Genomic DNA, 13474 nt, shown 5'->3' on the forward strand with positions numbered 1-13474 from the left:
AAACAAAAAAAAAGGTAGTAGATAGTGACCAGATGAGAAAGCAAAATTTGGCCACGAGGCCTCTGACAATATTTAAAAACAAACAAACAAACAAACAAAAACAAGACAGAAAAGCCTTGCGAAGCACAGGAAAGTTTGTATGAATATTTATTTCCACAGGAACTAAAATCCCAAACAACGTTAAAATTCATTGATGATGGGTTTGGTTGTTTTTTTTGCTTTTTAGAGCAACCTGGTAAGGTTCACAAATAGCATAGACAGATCAGCATATACAGACCCCATGTAGATACTAAAAAGCCACTATTAAGACTCCCCAGAGCCTCCTCTTCTTCAAGGTAAACAGCCTCAGCTCTCTCAGTCTGTCCTTGCAGGGGAGATGTTCCATCCCATGGATCATTTCTGTGTCTCTCTTCTGGATGCACTCTAACAGGTCTACATCTTTCCTGTACTGAGGATTCCATATCTGGACACAGTATTCCAGAAGAGGTCTCACCAGCACAGAGCAGAGGCGCAGGATCACCTCCCTCGACCTGCTGGCCATGCTTCTTTTGACGCAGATACAGCTTTCTGGGCTGCAAGGGCACACTGCTGGCTCATGTCCAACCTACCATCCACTAGTACACTCAAGTCCTTTTTGGCAGGGCTATGCTCTATCCTTACATTCCCCCAGCTTACACTAATATCACAGGTTGCTAAGAGCCAGGTGAAGGACCTTGCACTTGGATTAGTTGAACCTCATGATGTTCACCTGGACTCACTGTTCATACTTCTAGGTCTTTATGAATGGCATCCTCTCACTCTGGTGTGTCGACTGCACCACTCAGCTTAGTGCCATCCAAAAACTTGCTGAGGGTGGACTCAATCTCACTGCCAATATCACTAATGAAGTTAAAGAGCACCAGTCCTAGTACTGACCCCTGAGGGACATCGCTTGTCACTGATCTCCATCAAGATGTTCAGCCATTGATCACCATTCTCTGGGTACAATCTCACAAAGATTATCTCATCCACTGATCAGCCCACTCATCAAATCCATACCTTTCCAATTTGGAGAGAAGGATGTTATGTGTGACCATGTCAAAGGCCTTACTGAAGTCCAGATAGATGGCACTAGTGGCTCTCCCCTTGTCCACTGATGCAGTTACATCATTACAAAAAGCAACAAGGTTGGTCAGACAGGGCCTGCCCTTGGAAACCAAGCATCCCTATCACCTTCCACTTTTCATATACGTTAGCACAGCTTCCAGGAGGATCTGCTCCGTGACCTTCCCCAGCACTGAGGTGAGGCTAATATGACTGTAGTTCCCTGGGTCATCCTTTTTACTCTTCTTAAAAATAGGTGCTATACTGCCTTTTCTCCAGTCACCAAGGACTTCACTTGATAACCATGACACAATTTAGTTAAGTGGAAAAGACTCCTTTTATTCTTTAGTGAAAGTGGCAATGGAACAAGTGCATCTAATAACAGTCTGCCCTATCTCATAGGTATATCCAGTGAACTCTCAGCAATCAGAATACCCATCATAACAAGTAACTACTATGAGTGATGGTTTTACTGTATGCTCTTAATCCCCTGCACCCTACCTTGATAAAGTTGGTTTCTGAAGATTTTCTCTGCAGAAAGCTTAACAGCGTACCAGGAACATTCTCGCCTCTCCCCAGATAAAAGCTTACAATTTGTTCTGATTTAGCCAAACAATTATTCTATACTGATACAGTAATTACAGAATAAATGTGTATTACAAAGGCAGCAAGGTATTTTATCATTCCCAAATTCAAGGTTCTCATAGCTCACATAACCACTAGTAACAGAATAAGAACAAAGTAACACATAACTTATCATTTCCTTCCATTTTTCATAATAATAAAGTTATCTGTAAATGTCTCAGTCTAGGACTCAACAGAGATTTAAAAATTAACTAAAACCAATCACAGTGGTTAAGTCCAGCTCTCTCATACTCATTTTAACCACGTACAACACTAGCTACTTCCCCTAAGATAAAAAGTTTTAAAACCAGGAATTGTTTCCCCTTTCACATTACATACCTCTTCTGAAGCAGAGGATGTGTATTCAGCTTGTGCTGGTCTTGGAACTGAAAGCCCTGCTCCTGGTAAAGACACGTTAGACAGACGCCTTTTTCTCACTCCACTACAGTTATTTGGAATCTTGAAGGCACACCGCTTATGGTAGTTTAATCCACAACCTGAAATAAATGATTTTTCAGACCAAAATAAAATAAAGTAACAAAAATAGTATCTGTATTTTGATAAAGCAGTTGAAAAATGGGATGCAAATGAATGGTAAAGAAACACACTGTTCTGTTAAACTCTCTTATTTTAGTGCTCTTGATGTGATTCACGGAAGCAGGTTTTTTTGCACTGCTGGCTTTATTTACTGATTTCCAGTAAGTGCAGCTCTAGAAACAAGGTATAAGACTCTGAAGCAGCTGATCTCCCTTCTCTCTTCTCCTCCCACCAGGAGGCTTTCATCACTCTTTTGCTCTGGAGAACAGGAGCCAAGGAGCAGGGTTGGTACCTGTCAGCAGGCTGCAGAACGTTCTGCAGCCAGCTGGATGAAGGCCATAAGCAATGGGATTTCCCTTCAGGAGTCTCTCCAAAGAATGTGCTCCTTGTGCAAGGAACAAGTTTGTCAGCTAGATATTTATTCAAAGCGAGAAACAAGTACAGTTCTTCAATTGTTTGCCCAAGGTCACACAAAATTTGCATTAAAGTCAGGATCAGAATTCGGGTTTCCAGATGCAGACTTCCAACGCTACTAAACATTATGTGCTTCCATTCTGAAGATGCATTTTCCTCTTTCATACAAATGTGGATACAAATATCCACAACAAAAATACAATAAAAAAAATCACAGACTTACCTTCACATTTCAGTCCTTGTCGTACCAAACCCCAAAGCATCTCTCCACAGTAGTCACAAAAAGTAGGAGCCTTGTAGGAATGCACATAAAGCGCATGAGGACGAATCTGGAAATCTTCAACTGTAGCCAAAGCTTTTAAAAATTTGCAGAAAGTTATGGTACTTGTCATAAGATCAAGAATATATTATTTCCACATACTCTTGTTATAAAATGGCACATTCAAAGAACACTAATGAGCTGTTTACATATCAGTAAATTGTATAACAGTATGCTGTGTAACATTTAAATACACATTTTGTGTGGAACACTCTATTTTCAGAAAGCTTGTTTATTAAGGAAAAAATCCATCAGACTTTGTAGGCTGACAGCCACAACTAATCAACAGTCTGAGTTGGAATAAAATATGCAATTTTCAGAGTTTGTTATTGTTTTTTGTCTTTTTTTTCCATTTCATGTTTAAAGGGAAACCTCCCTCATTAAGTTAAGAAGGAATTTAAAAAAATACAAATGAGCTTAGAGGTAAATAACTGTTAAAAAGTTAATTTTCAACCTGTTAAGTAATTTACAAAATTTTCAATCCAAGGGCAGGTTAGACTTCTATCTTCTACAGGACTTTCTCAGTAAAAAGTTATTAGATTGAACTTGTCCAAACACAACTATGGATAGAGTTTCCATGGAATACTGGAAACTTCACTAGACCTCTTCTGTTTCTTAAACAAGCACTAATACATTTAAAATGAGTTTTTGTCCTCTTTCTCTGGAAGAGAAAAACTGAATTTATGGCAACATTATGTTCCTCTAATGGCTATTATTATTTGATTTAAATATATAGTAACACTTAATATTCAGATTTCCATGTCTCAGTTTAAAAAAATCGTATTGAAAGAGATTTATTTGTCTTCAAAATGCCTCAGATACTCATGGTCTGTCTCTATTTATAAGGAAACTGTCAGAGATTGTCATGAAGAGACGCACAAAAGTTTCCCCAATGTGCCATTAACCAGAAGCAATGAAAAGCTCAAACCAAGATGATCAATTACTGAACATCCTAAACTTGCCTAGAACAGTGGGTCCTGAACTGCAGCCAAGAAACTCAGCCTTATGACTCTGAAAATCACACTTTATTGACCCAAGTAATAAATCCCAATGCAGCCAAGACTTCTGTCTTTCTTGAATGCAGCCTCAGTCTGGCATTCATTCCTCAAAGCCTTGAAGAACTGCTCAATACTGGTCCAGCTTCTATTTGCAATTTAACTAGCAAGTAGTCTACAGCTGACTTTTAGTTGACTTCAATGGAGTATTTCTGAAGCACGTACAGTCCAGGTTAGCCAGGGTACTACATGTCAATACCACTGCTGCTACAGACTTCATTATTTCAAAGAAGCACTGCAGTAACTATTAAGACTGTAATCTCATGGGTATGATTCAGCAACTGCATTAATATGAAGCTTTTAAAAGCAATACAAACCATCAGTGCAAAACCTACAGACTGAAAAAACTGTCAGATCTAAGCAAAAGAAAACCAACAATACCACTGAAAAAGCAAATCCTGAATACTACCTGCATTTCACCTTCAACAATTAATAAACTCGAAGATTAAAACACAACGATGAAACAACAACAAAACTTAGTACTGATGCATCAGTACCACTCCGATTTTCTTGGAAATCTCCACCCCAAAACACTGACCCTGTATGAAACTACTTAATCAAAAGAGTTCAAGGCAAGCATGATACTAATAATCCATAAGGGCCCGTTTTCTTTTCAGCAATTGAATAAAGTACTGTTCCACTGTTAGAATTATACCTACCAGAGAGAACAACCTCAACAAGATCGCCCTCGTGTATCTCTTCTGCTGATGTAATCCGTTGCAAAATATTATCTGAGTTCAGGTCATGGCGGAAGAGGAGAATTTTGTCATACATGCCAAAAAAACCACACTCTGGAAACTGTAACAAAAAGTAAACTCCAAATTAACACATGATTTTTGCTAATCCTATTCATAAACTTAACATCTTTTTCTTTCTAATAATAGCTACAGAACTTCTGTGTTTTAAGTGTCCTAAAGGGGGGGGAGAAGGGGGGAAAAAAGCCTGATCTGCTTGACTTATTTTTGAGGAAATGGAGCATTTGGGGTTTTTCTTTGGGTTTTTAATCTCTGACATGCGTAATCAGTCTGGCCAACCTGAAAACCAACACAGATCTTTAACTCTGCTTATCACCACCTACAAGCCTCACTTTGCAGACATTCTGAGCAGCCAGGCAGTCTGCTCCAGACACTCCAGGAGCACCTGCCACATTTCCTTAGAGAGGCAAGCAAAAAAGGCTCCATGCTGGCATTCCACAACAGATTAGATTTGCAGACGCATGAACTAAATTCATCCCAGTGTCAGAGAGTAATACTCCAAATTCATATAGGAAACAGATATGGATGGTTCCACCCTGGAAATGTTCAGGGCCAGGCTGGATGAGGCTTTAAGCAACCTGATCTAGTGGGAGATGTCCTTCCCTATAGCAGGAGGGTTGAAACTAGATGATCTTAAAAGTGTCTTCCAACCCCAACCATTCTATGACTCTATGTAGTACATAGCTATATTTTCATGACATTTCACTGAAAATAGTTTTCTTATTCTGTATTTGCTCCGCTCTCTAAAATATTGGTGAATGTTATTAACTTATTAAAATGAACAGTTTAAAAATTAACAGACAGCTCACAGAGAAAAGGGGCAGGAGTAGACCCTGGAGAGCAATGAGTATCAGCTTCTTTGGCCCTTTTATTTAATGCAGAACTCAATCAAACACAGGAGTGCTTGACAGATGACAGGAAGTGTGGGAAAAGCATAGAATAGCATACGACAAATTTTCAACTGATTAGGTAGCAAACAGACTACAGTTTGGTAATTTAGAACTTGCATAGTCAGTAACAGGGTCTAAACTGCATGAAACCTGTGGTGTATCAATTGTCCTCAGCTGAAGTAGCCAAAGACTTGTTTCTATCAAATCAAACACATAATGAAGGTATCCGTCCTGCCCATTGTTTTCACACTCCCTTCCCACTCAGAGAGAAAATAATTTCCTCTTTCCGGCAGCAGTTTCATCCAAAATATTAAAGTGGCCCTCTCTGTTTTGGTGTGCACGTCCTGTACGTTTTACAAACTTTCACAATAGGCTTCTGTGGGACTCAGAGGCCTTGAGGGGCTATTTTACATTCCTCACAAGAAGGTAAAAGGGTTGCTCACTGTCCAACTACTGCCTGGACTCCAATGGCCCCTTATACGAAATCACAACAGATTTTCCTCCAGTCCCACATATTTGTAAATCTGGCCCTCCTGTAAAGCTACAAAGCCTTCCGTGTTCAATTACTAAGAAAGTACGTTATATTTATAGGATTTGAATGTATGCTCTGAGGTATTACTCCTTGATTTCATACATACTGCTCAGCCATGAATCATATTTAACGTTAGCATCAATAACAGAAAGTTAACACATTCATGCTGCATTCAATTTTATTCCTCAAGACGACTTCTAATTATAGCATACCAACTGCACCACGTTGCTGACTAACAACTCCAACAAAAGGGAGAGAAAGTTAGCACAGACAGAAGCTATCAGCCTGCAGATAAATGTGATACTTCTTATTGACACTGGTAGTTAACTTCAGCTGTCAGGAGGGACAACTAATGGTTTAGAGGTGGTCTGAACTATTGCCTCTTTGTTCTCAGTTCACAAACTCACCTACAAACCACAAATGTTATGAACATAACATATGGACATAACATCACAGATCTGTGATATTTCACAGATTCAAGACCCTTCCTTGTGATAAAGATACATCTCTTTTTTTCATTCCTCAAGCCCATAAATCTATCGTGCAGCTGCCAGAGCATCCCTACACGCTGGGTGTAGGATATTCCACTCCAGTAACTAGAGATCACAATCACATACATTTCTTGTATAAGCTACAGATGGATAGTTAAATCTTCTTTGTGACAGCAAGTGTAATCATTAAAAACACAATTTACTGTTACATTCCTTCAAAGGTAGCATCAACATTAACTCCAAATTTTGTAAACACCACTATAGCATCTGTAACTAAGGTCTGAGTTTCATGTACTTTGCACACTTAAACTCAGTTTATTTTTATGGAATAAAAGTACTGTAAGAGAAAAAGCAAAATCACCCACTAAAGACTGCTAGAACAGTTGGCAACAACATTCTCAAACAGTCCTACATTAATTAAATTGACCTTTTGAGCTGTTTGTTGGGAGCGCTTATGATACTGCGGTTACATGTTTTACTGCCCTCATCTCTCAAAAAAAGAGTACACCTACACAGGGATGAAATGACTTGTCTGTTTTCACAATCATAATATTGAACCCCATAAAAGATAATACCTCTATTTACAAACACCATCCTGATAAACGGCAGAATTACAATCCCGGGCCGAACAAGACTAGCAGAATTCTGTGCTACCAGGTATTGCAAGTTGTCTGCATACAGCTGCTGCAGATGCATGAGACAGACTTCATTCAGAACACACTTCTATACATTTTGTACAGCCAAATTGTTGGAATACCTATGTATCCCTATTGCCAGCAAGTAGAAAGACCAGAGTGAGTGAAAACAAGCACCAACAACTAGAGCGGGGCTGCAACCTCAGCAGCTTATGTATTTAGGTGCCAGCAACTGGGGAAACTGGGATCCAGCAGCCACTGCTGGGCAGTGCACCTTAGCCCAGTATGTTTATATGCATACGATGCCACTACCAGAGCTTCATCCTGAACTACCAGAGGGAGCAGGATGAGGCTGTTAGTACTGCCTGTGCACCCACAAGTGCTCAGTGCGGGAACACAGCTGCGTGTGTGGCACTCCTGTGCCTGTGCCCACTGCCTGGACCTGCAGCTGTCTGCAGGCTGCCGGATTCAGCCTTCCCTAACCACACCTTTCACGTCTGATAAACAAGTCCTGCCCTTCCCTCGCATTCCCCTGTTAGAAAAGAACAGACCCTACTGCACAGAGCCCCTGAGCATTCCCTTCCATATGCCTGAGCTCAGACCACACTTATCAGACCGCACACAGGCCCAGGCGCCTCGGGCTGGCTGCCCTCTGCACAGCCGGCCCCGAGCAGCACAGGTGGCCAACCATAGCCCACACCTTACATGCTTGGCTTGGCTTTGGGGCTCCTGGCAGGCCTGCAGTGCCCTGCTCTGCTCCCCAGCACCGTCAGGAATACAGCATTCTCTGCTGACACCTCAGCCAGGATGTGTGTGGACTGCTGGCCAAGAACAACCTCATCAATTAACACGGCGATTTTTTTGTTGAGGTGTTTCTTCCCTGCTCAAGTAGTATCTCTTAACAGAATGTTTACACAACCTTAAACTGTACTCAAGTTGCACACTACCGAATTTCTCTCTCTTGTAGTACAGCTTTTATAGCTGTCCTTACGCTCAATTACATGAAGCTGTTAAGGAGGAACACTATTGAGCTCCTTTGATGTGTTAAGAGCTCATAATGTAAACTTGAAGACAAAACTCAAAGCAGAATTTTTTAAAAGCCTGTTTTATTTTACAGGATTATGTAGCTTTTACTTTCCTGCCTAAGAGCCCAAACCATCTGCACAGTCACTCAGAAAACAAACTGCTAATCCCAATATCACTATGTTTCCTAAAAGCAAAAGGGAGACTGTTCCCAGTGCTAGCAGTTCCAAAAGAGCATCTAACTACAGGAAATCACTTGCGGGAAGTCTACATGTGCGCTGGACTGTGCCAAGTTCATCTCTGGTACACGAATATTAACGTACATGAAGAATATATGTGGTTCTTTGTACTGGGGCAGTACTAGCACAGTTATCACTACTGCATTATTACGGTTATGCTGGGAAAAACGACTGGCATCACTTGAATGCTTAAAGTAAGTATTACAACATGTCTAGTTTTAATCGATAGTGCATTACACCGTCCCTTTTCCCCAGACGAATGCAACATACAACGGCCAGTACTGCTGGAGCAAAACACAACTGGGTTTCTTTCTATCTTGGCAGTAACTGAAAAATCCTTCTAGTTCAAGTTCCAGGACTTACTTTACGAAGTTCTGGACCAGTTGCCAAAAATTCACACTGGGGAAAAGCGTAGGCGGATATTGTTTCAAGATCCAGTATCTCATGACCCATCATAACTCAAAACAAATGCTTCAAATCACTGGAAGTTAATCCCCAAGTCTAATGGTGCAAAACACCCATTACCTTGGAAAGTCTCTTCGTTCACTGAAATCACTCTCATCCATTCTCCTGCATGCTTATGCAGCTATCCACTCCCACTCTTTAAAAGCGTTTGCCAAATCACATTATCACACAGGGAACTAGGCTTCAAGTATGGTGCATGAGATACTTCCCTCTCCGGATGCCTCAGTACAGACACACTTGGACTACTGCTTGGCTAGGTTTTCCAGCACAGAAACCTATTAACACACTGCAGATGCTCCACTGCCCCGCACATATTTCATCTCTGTGCCCCCTAACCCTCCCCCCCTCCATTTTATTGAAGGCCTGTTTGCCTCTTGTGCCCCAGCTCTCTAACTCTGCTGCCTTATTTAGCTCCTACAAGCAAAGCAGATGGCAAGTCAAGAAGGCAGACCTACAGGGAAAAACATTCAAATACAGCTCATGAGTACGGTTTGGATGGTTTGGATTAATTTTAGAGCCACTCAAAAATAAGCACCGTGAATCATTACAATATTAATTTGGAGGTGCAAAAAAAAAAAAAAAAAAAAAGTGGTTGCAGTATCACTACCTTCTCAGTACACCAAATTACTAAAAATGGATCTCTATAACTCTGAGAGTAATGTCAATCAATTGTAATATGATCCTTGCAATGGGATTCTTTTACTTCTCAGTATTTTATTAGTAGAACATCTGTTAACAGTTTAGAAATCATTTTGAAGCTTCAAGTCAACACCTCTGCCACAAACGGGTTAGACTGTTCCCCACTATTACGACAGTGTCCAAACCTTCAGAAGATATCTCATAGTCATTCCACATCTTTTGGTCTTTTCACAACATTTTTTACTCTCTTCAGCAGCCATTAAAGAAGAACTATCTATCCAAACCACTGCAGTTCAGTTCCATTAAAACTGAAGTTCTTCGGTATACAAATAATACAAGCATACAATTAATTGTCACTTGGTTAGAAAAGACTACAGCATTATTTGTATGTTTTACATGTCAGGCTCTTTTCCCTCTGATTTTCAAAGCAAAATGTTTGGACACATCTCAGCTTTTGTCCCCTTCCCCCAAGTGTAGTTCATCTTCAAAGAAAACTGGCTTGTTTTCCAAAGAATCCACAGACTTCAGTCATAACTAAATTATCAAAAATGAAATCTCACTTAGACTAATTAAAATGAGAGGCAGAACAATCAAGAAAGTACATGCATACTAACAATCACGTGCAACTCAGTTAGTTTAAATTTTCAACTAAGGAATACCAGGACCAAGACACTTACAAATGCAGTTGAAGTACAAAACCACGTAAGTAGTAGAAAGATTCAGAAACATGCAGAATATAACTCCTTTTGAATGCCACTATACTTGCTGTGACTGTGTTCTTCACACCTTACACAATTCAGAGCACTGAATAAATAAATGAGTACATGTTAAACACTGTAAGTAGCTATTAACAATTCAAAGCTTGAATTTAGGCAAGGGAAAATGACATATTGTAGCACTAAGAGGAAATTAACAGTAATAAGAAAGCGTTGATGAGAAGAAATTTAACGTAAACAATGTCACCTTAAGATTATATAGAGAGAAAGATGACCAAGAAAAAAGAAAAAACTTGAAAAGTGGAAAAGATTAAAGTACAAAGAAGCACAAAGAAAGATAGAAATCTAGGTAGTCATAAGAATACAAAAAACAAATTTGATGCTATGAAACAGACAGTTACTTAAGTAGTTGAAAGAGTGATCAAGGTGGGATGATCAAAAATGAGGACAACAAAAATGCTATTCCCAGCAATTCAAAGACACCAAATGTAGAAGTAACAGGAATTGAGATAAAAGCAACAGATGTAAAATATGCATTTCAAACTTCTATATTAGCAAAGGAGGGAATCTTGAGGCCACTACAAAGATAAAAGTGAAAAAAAAGAACACAACATACAAAAAGAGATGGTTTGATGATAGCAGAATTGCAAACATTATTAGTGGAGATGATTTAAGAACAATCTGAAACAAAGAGACCATAGAAGAAAAAATTACTTTTGGAGGTGAACTCAGAAAGATAAGACCCAATATAGGCACAAAAAATACAAGGCGGAATCAAATTCAGTATGAAAAAGATAAAAGACAAGAAACAAGGGTTGCAAGCATGAATGGAAAACTAGAAATATAAAGGCAGAGAAAGATAAGCAAAAGAGTGACAATGTAAATTTGGGTTGGCTTTGGTTTTATTTTTAACTTTTGAGTTAGGAAGTATAGCCACAAGACATTATGAAAATACAGAGGGAGGTTTATTAATCAGTAGGACAGAAGAAGTGCCCCCCTTGACTGTAAGGGGGTGCAGTGAAGTAGAAAAAAAGAAAAACTAGATTGGAAGATTAGAAACAGATTGTAGAGGTTGGCAGCGTATCAGCACTCAAGTCAAAGAGAAGGCAACAGTTGGAAAGTACGATGACAATTTTGTGCAAGCAGCCTAAGATAGGAGAACAAGAAGCCTACTTCAGAGCAAAACGTAGCAAGGCCATTGGAAGAAAGGTATGTAAAAGAGGATGCTGCATATGACTGAAAATGAAAAGTGTGAAGTATAGGTTAATCGACAAAAAGGGTAGATAAGGGAAGTTTCAAAGTCACAAAAGTAAAGACATGTTTAAGAAAAAACTTGCCTTGCAAATACTCATGCTATTAAAGTAACAACAGAACAATAAAATGTTTTTCATTTACAGCTTTTACTTTAACTAGGAGAAATAAGTAAGCTGAAATAAAGCACTTGCAACACCATATGCTGTCTTACATAATTCTCAGCTCGCAGACAGCGGTGCATCACCACATGTAAGCTTCTAGTTTTAGACTAGCAAGCAGCATGCTCTGCTTCTTCATATCCGGAACAAGCAGTGTTTAAACACAAGATTGAGAACTTGTCTCTGCAACACTTTATCACAGTGCAAGGACACATTCTGCCCATCTACGACTTCTTCTACAGACAGCTTTTAAACACACTTTCTATTCTCATCTGTTCTTGCTTTGGTTCTTCTTCAGACTCTCCCTGACAAACTGTATGTCTGGTACTTCAATATACAGCAATCTACGTAAGGAATGAACAGAAAACATGGATTAAGACTACGATCAATAACCTTCTGAAGCATTCCTATCGTGTTTAAAGTGCTGAGGACTTCTTTTAAGCATTCCAATATGCAACACCATTAACTTAGCAATCCTCAAATTCAACTTGAAAAAGCAGTTTTGCTCTTCTCCTGATGTTTAGGCCATATTTAACAGAGCTGTGAGACACATCAAATCTTTGCATTGCTCATCACTGTCTCCTGCAAATACATGCCTGCTGCTTCTTTAGTTTCAGTTCTGCTGATGCTACTTTTAAGCTCCCTTCTGCAAACACTGAACAAGCTGCACAAAACGGCAGCATCTGAAACAGGAAGGACAACTGATCATCACCAACACAGAAAGACTGGCAAGACACAAAACACTGTGAAAATGAATTAGGTAAATACAGTGCTTAGTTCCTAACCAAACTGCTCCCTCAAATAAGTTTTGTTCAAGATAGGCAGAGAAGTATGATTCTGAGATATGATTTAAACGAGTAAGGAAACTTCTGTTTAATCCTAGTAGAGTAAAATACCATTCAAATAAGAAGACAAGCTACGAACAATTCCAAATATAAAAGATCTCTCTCCTTTTTCATTAAAGAAGTGCAGCAGTAAATAGCAGGCTAACTGCAGAATTATCACAAGAACAAACTACAATATCCTAAAGCTGATAACCAGGAATTGGTCAAGAAAAGACAGTATGAGCTAGCTGCAGAATGCCAAAGCAAAAGGCAGCTTTAACACCACTGAATTTCAAAGGCATGCCCAATAGCTTCATGTCTGCAACTGGAAAAAAACAGACAGCCATATGCACAGCAGAAGAACACTGTTTACAACTTTTTACACAAATCAGGGATTTATATATTAGCACTAACACATTCAATATGCTTGCAACAGCCACCAGATCTATGAATAAAATGCAGGCAGGACATATTACTGGCAGACAGAGGGTGGAGGGAGGATATTGCCACTTGTGCATTGGGTGCAGAACGACTCACGAAAGATGAATCCACTGTACATTTCCCGATGAGTTTGCTGTTTGCAAGCAGGCACTCATTGAGTACTGGTAGCATCAGCTGCAGAGCATGCACTGAAACAAAGCCAGGTGGGAAAAGGCAAACTCTGATCCCCAAATCTTTACCAGTTTTGCAGTAGATTAGGCTCAGCATGTAATAAGCTCCTTAAGCCATAACAAGAAATTGAGCTAGAGAACAGAAAGGAAAAGTAAGTGTGAATATATTTGTTTTCATCTTTCTTCAAGAGAAAAGACAGGATATATGCA

General features: G+C 39.5%; 1 protein-coding gene across 4 annotated transcripts in view; it reads right to left on the reverse strand.

Moving 5' to 3' along the window:
- Positions 1–13474, reverse strand: part of PRKD3 (protein kinase D3) — a 44720-nt gene that overhangs the window by 25289 nt on the left and 5957 nt on the right. For all 4 annotated transcript variants that reach the window (XM_085219567.1, XM_085219566.1, XM_085219565.1 and 1 more), the window contains exons 3-5: positions 4692–4830; positions 2882–3013; positions 2047–2204 (exon numbers count right to left, since the gene is read on the reverse strand). In XM_085219567.1, coding sequence (XP_085075693.1) covers positions 2047–2204; positions 2882–3013; positions 4692–4830 — 429 coding nt within the window. The remainder of the gene's footprint in view (positions 1–2046; positions 2205–2881; positions 3014–4691; positions 4831–13474) is intronic.

The sequence above is a fragment of the Meleagris gallopavo genome, chromosome 2 (genome assembly GCF_905368555.1).
Source record: "Meleagris gallopavo chromosome 2, MGAL_WU_HG_1.1, whole genome shotgun sequence".
NCBI classification, from domain to species: Eukaryota; Metazoa; Chordata; class Aves; order Galliformes; family Phasianidae; genus Meleagris; species Meleagris gallopavo.